The 23280-nt window shown below is 51.8% G+C and overlaps 1 protein-coding gene across 1 annotated transcript in view; it reads right to left on the bottom strand.

Annotated features, from left to right (window-relative positions):
- Positions 1-20161, bottom strand: part of NOS2 (nitric oxide synthase 2) — a 36275-nt gene extending 16114 nt beyond the window's left edge. Inside the window, exons 1-10 of the mRNA XM_036122558.2 lie at positions 19921-20161; positions 12833-12917; positions 11960-12082; positions 10536-10684; positions 7030-7192; positions 6171-6262; positions 5078-5219; positions 4846-4985; positions 3333-3507; positions 3138-3239 (exon numbers count right to left, since the gene is read on the bottom strand). Coding sequence (XP_035978451.2) covers positions 3138-3239; positions 3333-3507; positions 4846-4985; positions 5078-5219; positions 6171-6262; positions 7030-7192; positions 10536-10684; positions 11960-12082; positions 12833-12917; positions 19921-20030 — 1281 coding nt within the window. The 5' untranslated portion in view covers positions 20031-20161. The remainder of the gene's footprint in view (positions 1-3137; positions 3240-3332; positions 3508-4845; positions 4986-5077; positions 5220-6170; positions 6263-7029; positions 7193-10535; positions 10685-11959; positions 12083-12832; positions 12918-19920) is intronic.
- Between the last annotated feature and the right edge of the window lie 3119 nt (positions 20162-23280).

Raw genomic sequence — 23280 nt, 5'->3', positions numbered from 1 at the left:
TCTGCTGCAGGGCTCCCAAGATGGAAAGGCCGGGCACTCAGTAAAATGGGACAGCCATTGCCCCTGGCTACCTCCTTGCTGCTAAAAATAAATACCCAAGTGGAAGACACTTTCGGAGCCTCCTAAGGAGCTCCAGAAATCACCACAGCCATGGTGGGCCCACAGGTCACATGGTGGCCCCCCCTCGGCCCTCTAGGGACAGTGTCAGTTCTCAGGCCACACCTATAAGTCTCCCCCAACTCCCAACAAATGGCTCCCTCTGGATGCTGATAAATACAACCACGGAGTCTTCTTGCCACTTGTTAGTAGAGAGTTCCAGGAGTCACTTCTCTGAGAATATGGCTCTCTCAGCCAAGAAGGAACTAGACATCTCTGGAGAGGACTGAGTGTTGGGGGGAACCATAGTGTACGGAAGACAAATCACCACAATGTCCCACATCCTAAAATTAAAAGCCAAGGGGTCTGAGCCTTCCTGGAATGATCTAACAGAGGCAGCCACACCCCTCACTGTCTGGGGCAACTCATCGAGTCAAGAGACATTTGTTTAATGTCATGATTCAAACCGTGGCCTCTTATTGGCCGTGTGACCTTGAGCTATTAGCTGCTGGACCTCACTAAGCCTTGAAAGCACAGGACATGCGCAGTAAGCGTTAGCTGCCATCCTTACTTCTGTCTGCTGGGGCAGTGCGTCAGGCACAGTATTACACAGGTGAACGCAAGGCCCCTTTTCCGCATTAGATTATATTCTAAGGAGGGGAGGCAGTGGAAGTTGGCTGTCCGTGTGGTCTGCTATGAGATATAACGGAGGAGAGTGCAGGTGCTGCTGGGGGATGGAGGGGGTTGAGCTCAGACACAGGCCTGGGGGAGAAGGAGGGGATTCCAGAAGCTACTTCTAAGTGGAGGCAAGTCTTTTTTTTTTTTTTTTAAGATTTTATTTATTTATTTGACAGAGAGAGAGAGAGAGAGAACACAAGCAGGGGGAGCGGCAGAGGGAGAGGAAGACGCAGGCTCCCGCTGAGCAGGGAGCCCAACATGGGGCTCGATCGCAGGACCCCGAGATCATGACCTGAGCCCAAGGCAGATGCTTAACTGACTGAGCCACCCAGGCGTCCCATAAGCAGAAGTAAGTCCTACGAGATGGGCAGAGTTAGGCAGGGCGTGGGCATTCCTGGAGGTGGACACTGCCCCAGCCAAGGCGGGAGGCCCAAGAGCAGCCTGCTGATGGAGGGCTCATCGGGTCTTTCTCAATCTTACACATCTACAAGCAGGTGCCAGACCAACTGTAAGCTCAGAAGCTGATGACGGTAATCATAAATAATAAGAACAGTAAGACTAAGGCCTACTGAGTGTCCGCTAGGGACCAGGGAGCACAGCTCAGTGTTGTGCATACATTTTCATTTAATTCTTACAATAACCTAGTGAGGAAGGTCCTACTATTTATTTCCATTTTTACAGATGAGGAAGTTTATCCTAAAAGAGGGTGATGAGGAAGTCCTGGAGACTCTCTAGCAGTGGAGGGATGTGGTCAGCAATGATCAGAGACAGTTGAGGATCAGCAGATTTTCTAGGACATATCTGCATCCTGCAGTGACAGGACTGGTGCACAGAGCCCCCAGGAGTCAGGATGTGTGGTCCACGGGCAGCAGGGTCCTTCTGAGCTGGGCCATCCCCAGGGGGCTCTTCCTGTTCTGCCTCAGACCCCCGCACAACAATCAATCACAAGCTTCACCTGCCTATGGGGTGACCAGCCCTGGGAAGCTGTGCAATTGTAAATATTCACCAATGTTTGTTTAATGTCAACTCCCCACTCCACTCCACAAGGAAAGGGTGTTTGTCTATTTTGTTCACCACTCACATCCTTGGCCAAGCCTAGTGCCCGGCACATGCAAAATGTTCAATACGTTTTGCAGAATGAATAAAGGACTGTCTTCCTAGTGGTCTGGCTTTCAGGGCATCTGCCAGCTTTGGGGAGACGGTTTCAGCCTCTACGGTACTATCTTCACACATCCTCTGCCTCCTTCCCAACAGGAAGGGGAGCATTCATATGAGTAAGAGCACCAGACAGACCAGAAGGCTTAGTCCCACACAAGTACTAACCCGTGTGCGGGCCCATGGGGTGCGTACCGTCGCTCAGCAGAACAAGGGCAGCCCCTGCTCGTGTGGACACGGGCTCTCATTCATTCAATACATATTTCTTCCCGTATCTACAGTGGCCAGACATTCTTCTACGCTCTAGAGACAGAATAGTGGATAAAAGCGACAAGGCCCAGCCCTAAGAAAGGCATGAAGTAGATGTACTATGTGATGTCAGGAGCTAGTTAAGAATTATGAAGAAAAATAAAGACAGAGTTGAAGAAGAGAGAGGGATGAGATGGAGGTGGGGTAAGGGTGCCGTCTTCCATGGTGTGGTCAGGAAGAGCAACTCTAAGGAGGCGATCATAGAGACCTGGATGAAGGGAAGGAGGGGGTCATGGGATGATCTGTGGGAAGGGTGTTCTAGGCAGAGGGAAAAGCAAGTGCAAAGGCCCTGAGGTGGGAACCATCTTGGTGAGTTTGGAAAACAGCAAGAATTCCAGAGTGACCAGAAGAGCGGTGGAGGACAGAAGTCTGACTGGAGTGGCTGGAGGACGAGGATGTGGAGTGAGATCTTTCAGTGGGTTAGCTGTAAAAGGAAGCAGGAAAACAAGGTAGTAGCTGGGGGACTTATTTGGTTAGCTGGTCATTTCTTTCTTGGAGATGGGACCTGTTACAGCCTATTGGTCACTGCTGAAAATGATCCAGCAGAGAGGAAGACACTGATGAGACAGAAGAAGGGGGGCAGAATTTTTAGGAGTAAAGTCCTTGAGAAATGGAGAGGGAATAGGATTCAGTGCTCAAGCTCGGGGACGGACAAGTCTTGAAAGGTAAGGAGTTGCCTGTTGCTAGAAGCATTCAAGTTTACACTAGAAGACCCAGTGTGAGTAGGAGGGCTTATCTGTCTGCATCCCCAGCGCCTAGCACAAACTAGGTGCTCAATACTAGTGTGATGCATATAAAAAATGGACAATGCTGTCAGGGGAGAACCAAGCATGAGATGAGCGGTTGGACCAGATAACCTTCTGACCAGAAAGTCTCTAGACTCACAGAACACGACGTACCTGGAAGCTGTGGAGCACAGCAACATTGATCTCAATGACAGCCCGGTCCTTCCAGAGTGAGGCCAGCTTGTGCGTTTCCAGGCCCATCCTTCTGCCCACTTCCTGCAGAGGCAGAGTGATGGGGTGAGTTGGTCCTCACGAACCCCCTGGACGGACCCACATCTGCAGCTGGCCCCACCCGCCGGGCCCTGTTACCTCCAGAATATTGTAGCGCTGAACGTCACAGAAGTCCCGGACCCCGATCTCCGTGCCCATGTACCAGCCGTTGAAGGGGCACCCTGGGAACTCGAGGCCACCCACCTCGAGCAGCATGTTGGCCACTGCAGGCAGGGCGTACCACTTCAGCTGCAGCTCACGGAACCACTCATACCTGGCAGGGAGGCAGAGCCAGTGGTCACTGGGGCCTGCGTTATTGCCCACCCTCTCCCTCCACCCCCACCGACAAAAACGGCTTCAGAAAAAGAGTCAAGCAAGAAAACTCCTTCCCAACTCCAACCTGGAGAGGGGAACAGGGCACAGTAGGTATCATTCATTAATTATGCATTCATTTACCCGCTTGTTCATGCAAAGATATGTTAAGCAACAAGCATGTGACAGGCACCATGCTAAATGCGGAGAACCCAACATAACACAGCGGTTAAGGACTCTAGTGTCAGAAAGCCCAGGTTCAAGTTCTTCTTTACCGCTTATCAGCTGTGTGACCTTGGGATGTGAGTTAGCCTCTCTGAGCCTCAGTAACCCCACCAGTAAAATAGAGATACTAGCACCAAACTCATGGGTTTACTATAAAGATAATGCTATCACTCGTTTGTAAATTCATTTATTCCAGAAATATTTGTAATCGAGCACCTACTATGTGCCAGGTACCCTTCAGGTGTTAGGGATATATAGCTGAACAAGAAAGGCAGGATCCCTATTCTCAAGGAGCTTACAGACTAGAGTCTAGACTATAAACAAGTGAACAGATGAATAGAAAAATAATAGCAAGGTGATGTGGTAGACAGAAGGTGAGAGTATCTGCTCTAGATTGAGTGTTCAGGATAGGCTTCTCAGAGGGGGTGACATTCAGGAAATACTTCATTGTCAAGAAGAAATGAATCCTTTAAATTTCCGAGGAAAAGGCATGTCAGGCAGAGGGAACAGCGAATGCAAAGGCCCTGAGGTGGGATTGAGTTCAGCGTACGCAAGGGACAAAAAGAAGAGTCCAGCTCAGTGCCTGCTACACAGTGAGTCTCAATATAAGGAATATAAGGAGTTTTTGTGATGATGATTGCTGCCCAGAGCAGAGGCTGAACCAGATGAGCTCCAGAAGTCACTATGGCCCTATAGTTTCACCACAGTACGAAGAGGGGTAGCTGAGAGAGTTGGCAGGAAGACAAGAGGCCTGGGCTGCTCAGTGTGAGAACGATAGAGCCTTTTGAGGGTTCCTCTCCCAAGGTCACTGCTTTCCAAGTTCCTAGGGCCCCATCTGTCTAAGCCTCTGCTTCCCCCTCATCATCAACATATCCTCCTAAGTCTGAGGCCCAAGACCCAAGTCCGGGGTTGCTGTGCAAGCGTCGACAGGGCAAGCCTTGAGAGCCAGCCCCTTTGCACACCGCCTGCTGCTGGCTGGGCTTTGCGGGCAGGGAGGGGCCTGAGGACCGAGATCTCCCCCAGGAAGGATGGAGCACGCACGCTGACACACAGCCCAGCACCGCCGCCTGCTTACTTGGGATGTTCCATGGGCACCTCGAGCACAAGGTCAGGCGGAATTTCGAAGAACTCGGGGTCCTGGCCATCCGCCTGTAGCACCAGGGGCACCACGTCGAAGCGGCCGTACTTGGGCTTCCAGCCCAGGTCGATGCACAGCTGCGGGCAAGACGGGCCCAGATGAGTCCACTGACCCAGGCCCCTGACCCCTCTGGCTCCACTCTGTCAGCCACCAAGGCTGGATCCCGTACCTGAGTGAACTCCACGCTGGCAGGGTCCCCCAGGATGGTGCCGTCCGGCATCTGGTAGCCGGCATACCGGATGAGCTGAGCATTCCAGACCCGGAAGTCATGCTTCCCATCGCTCCGCTGGGGGAACACAGTGATGGCCGACCTTCCCAAGACAAGGACAGTGCCATTTACTCCTCGGCTTCGGTAGGGGCTCCCAGCAGCCTCCCCAGGTCCCCCTCTGCCCCCTGTCTTCCCGCTCCCCATCCCCCTGCACCTGAGCTAACTGAACCAAACTCCTACAGCAACACAACATGCCAGGCTCTCACTGGCCTCAGTGTAACCTTGCCTCCCTTCCTGACATACCCTCTCTCTCTCCTTCTCCTTCTGGCGCCTCCTCTTCCTTTGAGACCAATACAGGGACCACCCCTTCCAGGAACATTCCCCATCCCTCGGGCAGGGTTAGCTGTCCCAGCCTTTTCCCTCGCTGCACCTTTCTCTCATGCAGTCCAGTTAGCCGGATGCTTGTCTAGAGCCAGGCATAGGTTCACAGTGGGCTGGAGCAGGGTCCTAGGTCTTAGTCACCTCTGTATTGGCCCCACCCCACTGCCATGCCAATCATGGGTTGGGTCCCCATTATATGGGCGCTCTTTGCTGAACAGAAAAATGAATGAATGACAGAATGGGTTGTTCAGTCCTATCAGCCTTGACCTCTTTGGTTGGGGGTAGAAGAAGGTAAGGTTTGGGGCGCGGGTGGGTACTGATGAGCAGTGACTCTCCCAGTTCTAAGAAAAATGACACATTGGAGCCTTGAGCTGCAAAACTAACCTCTCATCCCTTCTAAAAAGCGGGGAGCCTGACCTTGAGCAATGAAGATGTTGCTTCTTAAAGATCCCCCATCCCCTCCAAATGGTTCCAAGTCAGAAGGAAACCAAGGACATGGACTAGGAAGAGGGGCTAAGCTCATGGAGGCTTGCCGAAGAAGCTTGTTTCTTTCTCCTTTCTCTTTCTCCCTGGCTTCTCCTGGGGAAGCCTCCCCTAAACCCATCTGCGTCCTTTGGCTCAGACTCCGGGGCAGGGTGGGCCCCAGCGGCAGCCCCGGGAAAGGTGCACTCACCTGATGTTGCCGTTGTTGGTGGCATAACGCAGGTGTCTGCAGATGTGCTCGAACATTTCCTTGGCAGTGGAACAGCTCCGGGCATCAAAGACCTGCACACACCCCACCCAGCCCAGACCATCAAGGACCGTGAGGACAGAGGTCCCAGGGTTGATCAGAAGCTAAGTTATGAGGGACCGGGGGAGTGACCTGAACGTCGCCCACCACCCAAACTCCAAGCAGAGGAGAGCGTTCTCTTCTCTTCTCTGCATCGACACCTCCCGTCTCAGGTCTCCCCCGTCCAGCCTTTCTCCTGCTGTCCTGCGGGAGCCCAGGCAACCCCTCTTGGAAAGCCCTATCAAAACCCAAATCCCAAGAAAACCTGACTTTCGAGCATGTGAGTGGGGATTCCCACAGCCCTAACCTAGTGTCTCTACAACATCAGCATATTTTACACCAGGCTCCCGGCACATTTTCTTTCAGCCCATGTTGGTTTCAGTGGCATTTCTCATCAACTTCCCTGTCCCAGCGATTTCCATATTATCCAGCAATGAATGATCCCCCAAGGTAAAGCTGCCTAGAAGGCTAGGATAAAGACAGTGTTTCCTAGGAGCCAAGGATTCAAACAGTCCTCTCTTGAGGCACCAGGGTCTCAACAGGTTCGGTTTTATGTCTGTGTTTAATGTGAGACAAAAGACCTGCTAGAAATCCTGTGCTGAAATCAGATTCTAGACTTCCTGGGGGAGCCCTACGAATCCCCATCTCATGGTCATGAACATGAAGAGAAAACTGGGGAGTCCCTCCCGACTGCTCAGAGCCACCTGCTCAGGGCCTGCCCGCCCCCCCATTTCCTTCCCTGCCAGGGTCTAAGGAAGGCCACCTGCAGGTTGGACCACTGGATCCTCCCGATGCAGCGGGGGGCGTTGCGCCAGGCCTGCTTGGTAGCAAAGATGAGCTCATCCGCCGTCAGCAGATAGGTTCCTGTTGTTTCTATCTCCTTTGTTACCGCTTCCACCCTGGCCAGATGTTCCTCTATTTTTGCCCTGGGGGACAGGAAGACAGCAGGAAGATCAACAATGAGATGGCCTTAGATGGGGATTCATTCAGTGCACAGAAGCAGGAACTGAGCTCCGCTACCAGGAGGGCAAGATGTCCCTGATAGAGAACCAGACCCCTCTGGGGCCGGCCTCACAGGTGTGGGACCCCAGCCCCAAACTCAGAAGGGCTCCAGGCTTGGCTTAATGCTCTCCTGTCCCTGTCTTGAAATTCTTGAAATTCTTCATCATTTTTGAACAGGGAGCCCACATTTTCATCTCTCCACTGACTCCTGCCAGTTACCTAGCCGGTCCTGATCCTGTTGGCACCCTTGTTTCCAGGTGCTTTTTCTCCAATCCTATTCATCTCAGCTTGGCAAGCATCTGCAAGGAGTGCAATCCTCAGACACTTGAAAGACTAGAGAAAGACCCATCAAGTCAAGTCACAGCCATGTGCTGCCTTCTGGCCACCATCCCATGGTCCAGAGATGAGCAGTCCCCCCCATGCCAGCTCCCGTGTACTGAGTACCCATTCTGAGCCAGGTACTGGGCGACGCCACTCACAGTCAGGGTCTCACTGAGTCTGTGAGGGCGGCGCTTTTGTGTCCATTTTATAGTCTGGGGTATGAAGGCTCTGGTAGGTTAAGTACCGGCCCAGGAACATAAGTGTGATAAAGAGCAGGTAGGACTCAAGATTCACGGTGCCCCGATGCCAAGCCCAGCTCTTAACCTTCCACCCTCCACCCTAGGGGGGATTGCAAGCGCAGAGATGTTGAGGGCCGGCCCACGCCTCTCTGAACTGGGATGGGCGTTCAGGACCCAGCCTGCAGGGCCCCAGGGCCTACTCAGGAAGGAGCCCTCCACAGCATGGTCCAACCTCGCAGACCCCTCTTGAGCGTGCTTTTTCTCAACCTCTGCCCTGCTCAGCCAGCACTCCCAGGGGAGATTTCTAAACTCTTCCTCCTCACCCCTCCCAGGCTGCAAAAATATCCCCCAGGGAGGGATTCAGTCAGAGAGGCTTTGAAACACACACACACACACACACACACACACACACACAGAGCAACCTTGAAATTTCCAATCAACATCAAAGACAATTTGAAATGGCAACAAACAACACTATGTAAGGAATGAATTCCTGATTAAGGAGAGTGGACAACTCCGAACAGAATGGCCTTTCTATGGACGAAGAGTGTCTTGACAGCTCTTCCTTGATTAAAGAAAAAAGCTCAGGGGCGCCTGGGTGGCTCAGTCGTTAAGCATCTGCCTTTGGCTCAGATCATGGTCCCAGGGTCCTGGGATCAAGCCCTGCATCAGGCTCCCTGCTTGGCGGGAAGCCTGCTTCTTCCTCTCCCACTCCCCCTGCTTGTGTTCCCTCTCTCGCTGTCTCTCTCTGTCAAATAAATAAATAGATAATCTTTAAAAAAGAAAAGAAAAGAAAAGAAAAAAGCTCAGAGACCAAACATTTGGGGCTCTTTATCTGCAAGGACACTCCTGGCATAAGGACCTGCTGGGTGAGGTTGTGGCTGCCACACTGGGAGCCCTCCCCCCACCCCACAAACTTCTAGCAAGACTCCCCAGTCTGAGTCCGAGCACAGACACCGTAGTAATCACCAGAACACGGATACCTTGAGCCCACTCCCTGGTGTTAATATGTGACTATGTAGGAAAGGGTTCTTCTTCACACTTCCCCCCAATTTTCCTTTAGAGTTTTATATTTTACCACTATTTTCATAGAGTCGTACTTCCGAGGCACTACAGATGCTATAATGCCTATGAGTTCTGGAAAAAGAGTGTAGCTTTTGGCATCAGTGAACGGATCTGAACAGAACATTCAGCAAGTTACAGTTTCTAACTATACACTCCTTCTTTCGCTAAAGACCGAACCCGCCAGCCGTCTGCAACTCTGTGTGATCGTGGGGATGGACGGCCATTTGTCACTCACACCCCCCAGGACCTCTTGACGGGTTCAAGGTTTGGACTTGGGACTGAGAAACGGCCCTTCCATCTGTGAGAAACAAGTGGGTTTGAACACCACCAAGAGCAAGTCAGTGGCTTCCCCGGGCTAACACCCACCCAGTGCCTTCCAAATGCCAGCAGGACCTCCCAGGTCCAGCTTGAAGTTGGAACCTTCAAGGTCAAAAAGCTGGATGCTAGAACACAGGTTAAAAGCAGGGGCTCTGGTGCCGAACTGCCTGGGTTCAAATCCCAGCTGTGGGACTCCCAAACTTCTGACTTCAAGCAAATTACTTCATCCGTGGGCTTCAGTTCCTGTAAAACGGGGGAGTTCCTACAGGTGTCTGTAAAATGGGGAGGATCCTAATGATACTTCTTTCATAGAGTTGTGGTGAGCATTGCTCGCAAAGCACTTATGCAGGGCCCAGAACATGCTTAGTGCCCAGTGAATGTCAGTATTGATCCCGTGGCCCAGTGAGGCCCATCCGGAGAATTCCCAGACCCTGAAAGGCTCATTAGTCATTGACAGAGCTGACAGCCCAAGGATCTTGAACCTCCTAGCCACAAAGCACTCCTACAGAGGTTGTGGTTACATAGCACGTAGGGCAGCCAAGTCCCAACAGGTTACTCAACCCAGCTCTATATTAGAGTCGCCAGAGGAGATTTTAGGGAACACAGAGCCCTGCCCCCTCCACACTTCTTGAGATCCTGATGCCCTTGGCCCAGGGTACCCTGGCATCAGCATTTTGCAAAGTCCTCAAGTGACTCTATGCACAGCCAGGGTTGAAATCAGTGGCACCCATGCCATTAATAATCATATATTTTATGAAACCCAGGAATATAGAACCCCACAGAGTTCAGTGCAAAGAGCATGACCTGCCCTCTCCAAGTCAGACGGCATGGATTCTAGCTGGGACTGGGCTTCCCTATTCACCCTTGATGGAGGAGGGTTTGACCAGGTGGTCCCCGAAGTCCTTTCTCTTTCAAACATTTCATAATGAAAGGGTACGTATCAGCTCATTGTCAAGGTTACTCAGTGCTAAGACGCTGTTCTAAGCCAGGTTCTATTCTCACTCCATTTTTACAGATGAGGAAGTTGAGGTGCAGAGAGGGTGAGCAGATTCCCCAAGGATACAGAGCTGGTTACTGGTGCAGCCAGGATTCAAAGTCAAACAGCTACACTCCTGGCCCACACTTTTAACCACTATTGCTATGCCTCTTTTTCTTACGATTATGAGAACTGACTCTGGGGTCTTTCCCCTTGGAAAACTGTGCTTGAGCCCTGGCTCCATTGTCAATCTGGGAAGGGAAAGGGCCTGGGGTCAGAGGGAAATGACGGGACACCGAAGAGCTTGGGGAAAGGGGGCCGTAGAGATCCAGCCCAAGTGAGACTTACTCTTTGAAGGAGCTGTAATAGTGGTTGACAAATTCAATAGCTTGAGGTAGGAGCTCATCTGGGGGGGTAGGCTTGTCCCTGGGTCCTCTGGTCAAACTTTTGGGGTTCATGATGGCTCCCAGACAAGACTTGGACTTGCAAGCAAGATACTGGGAAGAGAGAGACAGGAGGTGAGGGGGCTGCTGGACCCCTCAGGAAGGTGTTGACGGGGGTCCTCCTTCTGGGCCAGCTCTCCTAGCCACCTCCTTCCACTCCAGCTGTTCCAGCTCCCTGCTGCCCCTCTCCACCCCTGTGGCCCCTCCTCCTTGGGGTCCACCAAGCTTTCTCACCATGCACATCTCCTTTCCTCTACTGGCTGCCCCAAGTGGGTATGAGCCAGGGTTATTCCCACCACCTTGGGCTCAGTCTCTGACTCTGCTCCCCGACCAGACTCAGACACAGGGCCAAGTCAACAGCTTGATCTCTGGGAATATCTCAACTACCTTCTCATTTAAAGAGGCTGATGTGGCTCCTGGGAACACACTTTTGGTATTCAGCCAAAATGAACCGAAAGGAGAGGATACAAATCCTAAAGTCAGAGGAATGGCACAGAAAAAATGCTGGAAGGAAGTACACCCAAATGTTAACTGTGGTAATTTTTAGAAAGTATGGGAAATCCTTCCGCTTTCAAGGTCTTGAAATTTTCAATTCCTTTCTACTTTACAATCCGAATGCTTTCTATAGTTAGAATAAGACACTTAGGAGAAGGAGCCTTGAAGGACACTTACTCCAACTACTCACTAGCTGCTTGAACTCCTCTCCAATTTCCCTATCAAATAGCACTTGAATCCTTCTAGTGACAGGGAGTTCGCTATCTCCTGATGTAGCTCAGTCCACCTTTGGACAGTTCTGTTAGAAAATTCTCCCTGGGGGCGCCTGGGTGGCTCAGTCGGTTAAGCATCTGCCTTCGGCTCAGGTCATGATCCCAGAGTCCTGGGATCAAGCTCCGCATCGGGCTCCCTGCTCAGTGGGGAGCCTACTTCTCTCTCTCCCTCTGCTGCTCCCCCTGCTTGTGCATGCATGCTCTCTCTCTCTAATAAATATATAAAATCTTTAAAAAAAAAAAAAAAGAAGAAAGAAAGAAAAAGAAAAAAAAATTCTCCCTGTTACTATGCGGTCTCTCTAAAAAAGACTGAATTTCTTCCTGTGATCCTTTATCCCATCTCCTGGACTATCCAGCAACCATCAGGGGACTACCAGGGGGCTGACATCATCTACATCCTTCTGTTATTTGTGCGGACCACTGGCCTCTGTTCCCAGCACCCTGTGCCCAAGCAGATCACTGTCTGGTTTGCCCAGGGCGACATCATTTGATCTACTAAAGGCCCGAATGGCTTCCCCAGCTTGGGACAAAGGTGGTTCTCCCTGAGCCACAGACTTCTCACCCCTTTGGCCTTGTGGTGAAGTGTGTCTTGGAAGGTCATCCCGCTGCCCCAGTTTTTGATCCTCACATGTCGCGGGCAGGCCGATGGGGGCACATCCAGCTTGATCAGGGATTCTGGAGACGTCTAAGAGGGGGAAAACACCAAGGATTTACAATGCCTCCACCCTGGGGCCCCACAGGTCTCCTCTGGGCCCTATTTTGGCTTGGAGTGGGGGGCTATGGGCGGGGACCCAGGTCAGGATGTGGCTCTGTGTCCCTCCTCCTTTCCCGGCAGCCTGGACACCTGGGCCTGGGCCTGCTAAGAGCTCCAGGTGCCTGGGCCGCGGGCCAGGCTTCTCTCCTCACCCAAGACCCTGCCAAATGCTCCCTCAGTAGAATTGCAACAGGAGGGACTGAGGTTAGACGCAAGGGGGACTATCGTCACAGCCAGTACTACAGAGAACAGAAATCAGGACAAGGAAGAAGATACCACTGCTTTCCCTGGAGTTATTTAAGATTATGGAAACCATCTTCTATCCCACCTCCCACCCATTTCTCTGTCCACTTCTCTGGAACGCTAAGGTCCAAAGCTCTTAGGAAAGATGGAACCTGGGGGCTAGAGGCTGGGGGCTGGGACTGGGGCTCAGCTGCTGAGTCCAGGATTACGTTGGGGTGTCCCACCCCGGCTCCATGAATGGCCGGCCCACACCGGCAAGCGATCCAGGGGCTGCAGCACCACGGAGGCCACTATTCCTGCTCACCATGGATCATCCCACTCTCCCGAGGCCCTTCCTCACCCCTACCTGTGCCCCTGGGGGTCCCCACCAGGCTGCTCAGCCTACATCTGCCTGGGCGAGGGAGGAAGGGGCTTCCCACACCCGTGTGACTCACTGACCTTGACCGTCCCTGTGAGGGACTGGGGGGACTCATTCCGGTGCTTGCCGAGGCCATGACACTTGGGGTCATCCTGTATCACTAGACTGTAAAAGGAAACAACCAGCATGAGTTAGAGTATCTAAGGGCAGAGAGGGATCTTGGAGCCCCGCCTGCCAAGCCCCCATATGATGGGTGGGGGAACTGAGGCTCAGAGGGTGGGAGTGAATTTCTCAGCTGCTAGTCAGGAGGATGTGTGTATGTGGTGGGGGATGCAGCCAGTCAGACCCAATCTCCCCACCATCATCACCCTCCCTCCTCCTCCTCTTCTCTTGCCTTCCCCCTACAAAGCGGGGAGCTAAGCCAGAGCTAGCTGCCCAAACGGTGATCCACAGAAGCTCTGGGAAGATGCCCCCCTCAAAAGCCAAGTACAAATGTGGGAAGAGACTGGGTACACAGAGAATGGATCCTTCAACCCTGCCCTCCCAGGCCAGCAGCACTGCCCACTACCCACTTGTCTGGGGGGACTTGGGCTTTTTATGTAAAGCCCCTGATTTATCTTGGTTTATTTATTTATTCTAAATTGTTATTATTTACAGTAAATGTTAAGCATACACGAGTAAATCCCCATGGGCCCTTCACTCAGATTCAACCCCACCCAATTGCCAATCTCATTTGAACGCTACTCTCCCAGCGTCTGCTATCATTTCAAAGCAAATCTGAAACATCATGTCATTCAAAAATATCTCAGTAAGGATATCTGGAAGTCAAGGACTCTTTTAAAAAATATGTTGCTTATATTTATTTTATTTTTAAAATATTTTATTTATTTATTTGACAGAGAGAGAGAGAACGAGTGGGGGGGGGAGTGGGAGAAGGAGAAGCAGGCCCCCCGCCGAGCAGGGAGCCCGATGCGGGGCTCAATTCCAGGACCCTGGGATCATGACCTGAGCCGACGGCAGACGCTTAACTGACTGAGCCACCCGGGCGCCCTCTCATTTTCCACTTTATACATATTTGTAATGTGTTAGAATGTGAAGAATGAGCATGTATTACTTTAATTATTGGGAAAAGTAATGACTACATATTTAAATTAACATTATATAATTAACTACATACTTTAATAGCACTACATGATTTATAACTATAAAGAGATAGTGTCTCTTGAAGAGAATGTAAATATGTATCAGAAAGCAACGTCTATCTGAACGGAGGGATTCAACAGCCTTGTGAAGGACCTTCCGTGTGACCATCTGCCATCACCCCGCTGGTCCGAACTGGGGGCCCCGCCAGAAAAAAGCCAAAATAGGGGCGTCTGCACAGTCAGAACAGGTACATCATGGCTGAGCGATCATCACGGCGCTCCTTAAATCGGAAGATGCTTTGAGGCTGGGGTCCTCAGTGAGGCAGTGCCTCGCTGCTCTTGATCTTTTGCCTTCACCCCTCACCCCCACATCCACAATGCTTGTTCTTGCTTCCTTTTACTTACCGTGGCCACAGGACTGGAGAATTTGAGAAGCGTACTGGTACACAGTAACGTTTAGATGGAGAAACACTGTCTGCACACTTCACATAACTACTGCCCGCAAATATTAAAAAGCTACCTGAAAATCCACTCTACAGAGGGTCCACAGTCCGCCTGAACCCATTGCCTATGGCTGCATATTTAGGTTGTGTCCAGTTTCTCCACTATTATAAATAATGCCTCAAACTGTGTACATGGTCTGATGCCGTGTGTGTGCGTGCACGCGCGTGTGCAAGCATAGAAAAACACCTGGGGGAGATGCCAGTAAATATTAACAGTGACCAGCATTAAATGATGACAGCATGGGCGATCTGAATTCTCCTTTATAGGTTTCTGCATTTTCCAACTTTAACTATGACCATGCATTCCTTCATTATTAGGAATCTTTTTTTTTTTTTTTTTTAATTTGAAAAGCGAATAAACAAAGCTATGCACAGTCCCCTTCTCCCCCAGGTAGCTAATTTCTTTGGGCTAGCTGCTGAGAGACGGGGGAGCTGGAAGCCAGGTGAGCATACTAAGGATCTGGATACTTGTCGCCCAATTACTGCCATTTGGCTAAACCCACAGCTATGCTCAGCCCTGTGTGTTCCTTCGTGGGAGCAGTGGACCCTTAAGAACCTTCCATCAGAAAGAGTGCTGGAGTGTGGTGCTTAGACCCAGCAACTATCCACAAGCCTCGGAGTGACTGAGGATGGCTGAGGTCGGAGCTGCGGTCTGTGGCTTGTTTGTGGTAACGGGGGTCCTGACTTCCCTTGCAGTTCCCACTCCTGACCACCGCCACTGCATACACGGGGAGGGGGGCGCTCTGGGAAATGGGTCTAATTCGTAAAACAAGAACCTCTCTGCTCTCTTAATCCTATCTGTCCTAAAGCGTGCAGCAGCCCCAGTGCTGAAACATCCCCGATTCCTACTCCTGCCCGCATAGACGCCTCTCCTGGGAGCACGCGGGCCTTCCCTGGGTCGTTTGTGGCTACTGAACTGAGACCTCTGATGCGTTCTAAACGAGGAAAACACTTGATTTAAGGAAATCCGCATCGGAATCCTCCCATCCCTCATACTTGGACGGAAACCCGAGACTCGCAGCGGGTCAGTGCCGCGCGCCCGGGGGTTCGAGCCCGGTCCCGGCGCGGAGCCGCCCGCCACCCTCCCAGGGCGGCCCCGGCCCGGCGGGAGTACCTGGCTCGGCGGGCGCCGCAGACGGGCTGCGGCCGCAGGATCCTGCGCAGGAGCCGGCAGAGCCGGGGCCGGACGGCCTCGCACGCAGCGCCCAGCCCCTCGCGCATGGCCCCGGCGCGGGCGCAGCTCCCAGGGCGCCCCTCCCCGCGCCGCCCCGGCCCCTTTATCGCCGCGGGACCCCGCAGCCCCCGCCCCGGGGCGGAGCGAACCGGGGGAGCGGCCCCACCCCGGGCTTCACCCTGCGCCTGGCCCCGGGGCCCGACGGTCGCCCCGCGCCTCCGCTTTCCGGGCTGCGTCCCCCGGCCCTCTACACCCGTCGGCGTCCGCAGGGAGGTCGGCCTTTGGGGCGTCCCTGGACCATCTCCGGGCCAAGATCACCGGCCTCCGCGGCCGGCCTCGGCTTTGTTTATCCTCGTGAAATAACAGCAAGGTTTATAATGATTCCCACTATACTTCGAGTTTAGAAAGACAACTTTCCTGTTATTTCATCCACCCCTTGCTAAACCCAGTCCAAAAGGCGGTTCTGTATTGTCTCCTCGTGACTGAGAAGGCAGCTGGGGGCCCAGAGAAGTTAAGGATCTTGCCCCAGACCACACGGCAGCCCCCCAGGCCACAGCTCAAGCTCTCTTATCTCACAGGGCTGCCCCAAGGCGTGCTATTTTTCTTCTGCATCTTCTGTGTGGTTCCAGGTAGGAAGCCAAAGGAAGCGCAGGGCTGGGGGTGAGGTTTAGTGGGAGACATGGTGGGATCCGGGGTCCTGGCCCTTGCTACTCGAAAGGCACGGTGCCTCCCGACTTTGCTCCATCTGTGAGTTGCTCCCAACATTGGAAGCAGGATAACTTCTAGGGTCCAGGCAGGGACAGAATAGTAGCCCTCAACCTCAGAGTACAGGCGGCCCTCCTGCATGTACTCCACTATATTTAATCCCAAACCCAAATTAAAGTGGAATGAAAGAGGGTAGGTACCTATTTATTCTGAGCCAACTGCAGCCTGGCTAGCAACACTCAGCTCAACCTTGTTCAGAATGCCATGTATCTTCACCTGGGTGTTCCCACAGTTGCCTTTGTCTCTAAAACACACACGCACGCACGCACACACGCACGCACGCACACACGCACACACGCACACACCCCATGCTCACTTTCTAATCATTTGTTTACATAAAATAGAGAACCATGAGTCACATATAATAGGTTCTTGGTCTTATTACATCTGAACATATTTGAAAATTCCTTTTTAAAATCAAAATATATTAATTGGCTCCATTGCCTTCAGGATAAAATCCCCTTTGTACTGCTACTTCCTTTTCCAGGAACGTCCTCCCCACCCCCACCCCCCTCACTGTATGATAGCAGTCCAGCTGGGCCTCCCTCCTCCCCAAGGCCTTCTCCCGTTCCACTCCTCCCCACACTACCACCAGGCCAGGCCCCCTGTGGTCTCGGCAGAAGAGATTCTGGTGCACCCATGTTGTCTTCTAACCTCATGTCTATCTCTCTGCCTGCCCCACCTCTGCACCCCTATAGAAAGCTCTTTTAACATCCCATTCTGCCTGTACGCCTGCCGAAGCAGAGGAAGGCACCGATTCCCCCATCCATTCCCTCCCTGACAGCAGGAACTCTGTCTCTTTTCTTGGTCCCTCTCTCAGCCCATAGTAGGCCCTCAGGGAGAGCCCGCTGAGTGTAGAGGTTACTATTTTGGACTTGGTTCAAATCTCAACTCTACCACTTCCCAGGTGCCGAGCTTGAGTAAGTAAGTCCCTCAACCTTGTAAAGTAAGGGAAGTAATAGTTCCTCTGCCTCAACACTGACACCATAATAAGGACTTTATAAGCCTTGTTATTTTTAGCTGCTGTGTATGCAGCTAGTAAATGACTCAACTTATTGTTTGTTTAATTGCTAAACAGAAGGGCTTCACCGCCATCTCTAAAACCCCCAGCACCATGCCAGGTAAGTAGCCCTCGGCAAATAATTGTTCATGGGCTGAGACGTGCCCAGGACCATGAAGTGGCAGCTTGGTGTGGTGGTTATAAGCCAGACTGCTGGGTTTGGCTCCTCCTGGCTCTGTCACTTTGCCAACTGTGAGATCTTAAAAATTACTTAAATCTTCTAGGCTCCAGTGTCCTCATGGCTATGGTAAGAGAATAACAAAAACTCCTTCCTCATGAACTGTTAGGAGAGATAAATGAATTAAGGCGCGATGTTTTCTCTCCAGCGCCTCTAAAACCTGTGTGAGTCCTCCCACCAGCTCACCCCAGCTTAAGAAGATGAGTCAGCTAGTTTGCCTCAAGTCAACCTACAGCTCAGGTTTCCTGAATGGTCCAAAACCACAAGTCAGGAATAACTGTCAGTGCTGGTGGAAGGTGTGGGATTCAGGGCTCAAGGCTGTAGGCCAGGGGGATTCAGGGTGATCTCAAAAGATGGGGGGTGGGGTGGGCCGAGTGGTTCTGGATGAGTGGAGGGAGGAATGTGCTATGTATGGGCACTGGGGAAATGGGCAGGTGGGATGCCCCCCTTCCCATCTGGGAGGGGTGATCATACAGAATGCCACAGTCAAGTCTCAATGTGGTGACAGGCCATGGGGAGCCACTGCATACTCTAGAGCAGGAGCATGGCTTGCTAGAAGTCAAGGTGGAGTAAGAGAGGTCAGAGCCAGTGTGAGGGGCTGCAGCCGGGAAGTGAAGAGAAGGAAAGGACGCATGATTTGGTGACCTCCTGAGACCGTGGGAGGAGTAAGGAAGTCTGCCCCGTTCGCCTGAAGCACCAGGAGGACACCTAGAGGCTCTCCAGCCCTGCGCTCTCACCTCTCGGTCTCGTGGCCGCCACAGCTCAGACTGCCTGGTTTCCAGAATGCCCTCCTCCAGGTCCAGCCACACCCACACGGGGACTGCCTTGCTCAAGAATCTGCAGTGGCTCCCTGCCTCGCCTCTCCTATGGCGGCCCCCCAAGCACAGTCATGCTTGCTTCTGTCTCTGAGGGTTTGCCACCCCCCCCCCCGCCCCCTTCCTGGAATGTCTTTGCTACTTGTCTTCATCCCTCTGCCCCACATTCTACCCTCTCTTCAGGCCCACCGAGCCCACCTCACTTCTGGGAAGCCCTGGAGGGGAACCTGTTTAACATTGCTCAGGCTCGTCCTCACTGACCTCAGCAAGAGCAGTGACAGCTGCTGCCGATGCCATTTATGGAGCATTTCCTCTCTGCCAGGCACGGGGTGAAGTTGTTTACATGTGAAAACTCATTGAATTTTTACCATGACCCCAGGAAATAGGCCTTCCTGCCCCCTTCTTGCAGATGAGGAAACCGAGGCTCGGCGGCTAGGGGACTTGCCAAAGGCCACAGGACTAATAAGTGGCAAAGCCACCTGCTTATCTCCAAGCCCCTGCTCTTAAACTTGCTGCTTTTCTGCAGCCTCTGGCAGGTGCGCTCAGGGTGGCCCTGCTGCCCACCGGAGTCCACGGGAAAGCTTTCTGGGGCTGTGGGGCAGTCCTGTGCAGACTGGGGCTTTGTTCTGATTTATAGGATCGTGTTATTGCAGATTGACTGGGGGCGGGTGGGGGCGTGCGTGAGGAAATCAATGACCAGTCATGTGACCTTGGGGAAGTCACTCCCCTCTAAGGGCTTCTATTTCCTCATCTGTAAAATGAGACAATAACTCACACTTCACAGAGCCGCTGTGGGGATCAGGTGAGATGCAATGCAGGTGAAGTGCCCCATATAATCTTGGCACGGAGTTACTCAGTAACTCGGGGCGCCCGGTCAATGATAATGACCCTAACATTAATTGATTTATGCTATGTATGGGCAACTCTGCTAAGTACTCTCTATGCACAGTCTCGTTTCATCCTCAACATACTATGGGGCGGGTCCCATGGGTGTCCTCATACTATGTCTGAGCATCAGGGAGGTTAAGTTGCCCTAGGTCACACAGCTGGTGAGAGACAGCCCAGGGCCAGCTCGTGCAGCCTGGCACAAGACTTGCCTAACATCCTGGTACTCTACACCAGGTTGATACTCAAAATATTGAACCATTCATGAGGCATACACACCAGTGAATCCGAACGAACATCAGCCAGGAGGCTGCCCTGGTTCTAACCACTGAGCCCCACTGCCTCCCATTCTCAGGTCAGATATTCCGTATTCCCTTCCTGTCTTCTTCCCCCAGAGACTCCAGAATCCTCGAGGGGCAGGACTCCGCCATGTCCCTTCCTTCTTCACATAGTATCAGGTGCAACGAGGTGTCCACAAAACAGTGGCTGTGCTAAATTCCAACAGGGACATCCAAGAAGCCACTGGCGAGAACAGATCTCCAGTGAGAAGCCAGAGTCAGGGAGAGGAATTCTGAGCTGGCGGCGCAGAGCAGGGAAGGGGAGCCCGGGGGAGATGAGCGGTTGGTGGCGGCAGGCCAAAGCTTACCTGGAGGGGACCTGGCTGGCTTTCCCCACATTGTTGTTGATGTCTGTTTCCTTGGTCAAGTCGAACCGGTAGGATCTGGCCTTGAACAAGAACTGCCAGGGACAGGCCATCTCTACGGCTTTGCAGAGCTGGTCACTTGTCTGGATTTAAACTCCAAGCTTCTTCACTGTGGGGCTGACGAAGGGGAAGGAGATGGTGTCAGGTTGGGAAGAGTTTGCAGAACCAAGCCTCCTCGATATGGTTAGTTTATTACAGAATCAGTACAAGAGCTGACATAAACAGTCTTAAAAACGCACTTCATCCCTGCTTGCAACCTCTGTTCCTATTTTGAGATTGGATTTGGGAATCCATGGACATGGGTTTTAATTCGACAAAGCCACATAACAATCTAAAGGAAAGACACTGAACCCCATAGCTCAACGAGGACAAAGCACGTACCCTTTGAGCCTCCTTAATGGGATCTGCTGGCCCCCCTAACCTCGGGCAAGGTGGGGAGGAGCCCACTTTCGTTGAAACGTGGATGCCTGGTTCTGCAAGGTCATTCCCAGCAGTCTAATTAGCAACTGTCATGTTACACCTGTCATTGGAGAGCGCACTCAAGTTGTAGCTGCCTTTAAGATTTTGCAACTGTTGTCAACCTTACCGTCTGCTCCTTTTTTATGGGGGGCGGGGAGTGATATTTGTTTGAGACTGTTTGTGGAATTGTTTGTGAAAAAATGTACTCAACTCTCAACATTTGAGACCACCTTCTTTAAAAAAGGTGAAAAAGGGACAGCAAAGTTGGGGCACCTGGGTGGCTCAGTCGGTTGAGCGTCTGCCTTCGGCTCAGGTCATGATCCCAGGGTCCTGGGATCAAGCCCCATATTGGGCTCCCTGCTCGGCGGGAAGCCTGCTTCTCCCTCTCCCACTCCCCCTGCTTGTGTTTCCTCTCTCACTGTGTCTCTATCAAAAAAAAAAAAAAAAAAGGGACAGCAAAGTAGAGGCCCAGGTCGGGTCTGGGCTTGCCCCCAGCATGCCTTCTCAATGGCAAAACCCTCCACCCTGGGAGGCAGTGTGTGATGTGGCCCATGGAAGAATCTTAGAGGCCCCCAAACCTGGGTTCAAGTCCTGGCTCTACTAGTTACATGACCTGGATCAATTTATTTACCCGAGACTCATTTCTTCATCTGTAAAATGGATTTAATAATATTCATCTTCCAGGAGAGAGGTGCCCCTTATAAGGACTGGACAGGATAATCTGGGTAAAAATTCTTAGTGGATTCCTCCCCGCTCTCCAATCTGAATTTTCCAAAAATGGTTTCCCTTGAAATGTAGCAAATTTTGCAGGAAAAATATCTGAGCGAGATGCCCTTTTCAAATGGCCCAACCTCCTGTGGGCATTTCTTAGATTTTCCACCAGTTTATCTCTGTAGGCAGAAAATTCCCACAGTTTTCAGGGCCTTCCCAGACAGGAAGAAGCAAAACCCTCTCGAAACAGTTGCTTCCCCAGAAATGAAGACAACTCACCTCGCAGCTGGTTGCCCTGCGTCTGCAGAGGATGGACAAACACACAGGGAGACTTGCACCTTGACGCCTCAGAACCACCTCTAACCCAGTGCTCTTGCCAACGGTGGCTGAGAGTTCCAGAACAGCGACGCCAAGTTCTCTGGGGCCAGACAGTCTCAGGCTCAACTGACTGCACAGAGGTATAAGTGCACCGGCAGCTAAGATGTATTTATACCCACCCCGTGTTATCCAGAGAGCCTTTTTTGCATAAAGGTCTTTTTTGTTGTTTCCAAAGGGAGTGTCCCTGGCTGGGTGTACAGTTAGCTAATTTATGACTGGGGCTCCTGGCCTGTGGGTGACCTGACCCTGCTGTTACATCACTCTGTGCAGAGCATCCTCAGTAAACCCACTGCTTCCTGGTCCCAGGTCCGTGGCAGCAGCTTGTCAGTGGGGGTGGGGTGGGGAGTGGGGGGGTGGTCTGATAAAGGAGTCATCGTGGAGCCGGGTTTTATTTAGCTAAGCCACATTCGTCTGGCTTTCAGCATCTGGGTCCTTTTTTCCCTCAGCAGGGAGCTCTCTGGTTAATTCCTGTCCGGCCTCTTAGTTTTCCAGTCTGTGGCGGGAGTCCAGGAAGCTGGGGAGTATTGACAGCATGGAACACGCTGGAAAATGCCCAGGTTACAGAAGTCCGGTGATGCTAGATGATGCCAGTGTTCCAAACGGGTCACTGAAATATTCAGCTTGAGGTTTGGGGAGGGGAAGGAGAGCCGCGGGCACAGGGAGACTGCTCAGATGTGGGGACGCTGATGTCTCACCCTTCAGCTCTAAGTAAGCTATGGTAGGACGGCAGGTAGAATTATTTTCTACAGGGGAAAAAATTCCTGTCTTATAACAGAAATTCTTTTATAACTTATTCTATGGAAAATTATCATTTCTTATGATTCCATTTATTATAGTACTTCAAATACAGTATTCCTGCGTGGTATGAATTGTTCACCATGATCTCACCATCCTAACATATCACTGTCGCCATCCATCCATCTCCTTCCTGCCCATCCCAAATTAAACGCAGCATTATAATGGATTGAATTTGTGTAAGATAAACTGAGTCACAAAAAAGACATGAAGAGAAGCTCAAAGATCTTTGCTGAATGAATGAATGAATGAAAAATAGGGGTAGACCGCAATGAGTTTCAGCATATCAAAGCCATCCTTCTTTCAGGCTTTAGCCAGTTCAGTTCAGGGAAACCAATCTGCTTGAGGAAAGACCTGAGTCCTTGGGCTCAAGGAGTGCAAAGCTTAGAGAAAAAAATGATGGAAAATTCTGGTACAGTGTGATGCTTGCAGTGATAGAGGGATGCCATGGTTGAAGTAGCTGAATCTACATTGTTCAGAGAAGGTTCGCAGGGGAGAGGACACCAGGACAGGGTTTTGAGGGATGATTAGGAGTTTGCCTCACTCTAACTCCTATTCCCTCTAACTGTTTCCACATATTCTGGCTATTCTTGCAGCAAATACATATATCAATTCCTTTAACTCCTCCAGCAATCTTTTGAGATGGGTACTATTATTTGCCATTCATGGAATCCTCTAGAATCCCATCGAGCTGGCATCAGAGCAGCTGGTTGGTTTTGGTTAGGAAATGCAGTTATTCAGCTATTCGATCTGTCAAGCATCTGACAGTTGGGCTTTGCATGCATGGGCCGAGAACCCCCAGGACGTGTGTGCATTGCCCTTCACTTGAGGGGGGTGACCTGGCTCCATCTCAGATGCTCTCATTCTCAGATGAAGAGGACCCCTCCCAAATGCAGCTCCTGGGAGTGTCTCTGTGTCCTCATTGTCTTGCTGTCAGCTGGCCTATGCAAGAGGCCCCCC

This window comes from Halichoerus grypus, chromosome 2 (genome assembly GCF_964656455.1).
Source record: "Halichoerus grypus chromosome 2, mHalGry1.hap1.1, whole genome shotgun sequence".
Lineage (NCBI taxonomy): Eukaryota > Metazoa > Chordata > Mammalia > Carnivora > Phocidae > Halichoerus > Halichoerus grypus.
Note: the sequence above shows the minus strand (reverse complement) of the source record. Positions and strands in the feature narration are given on the sequence as shown.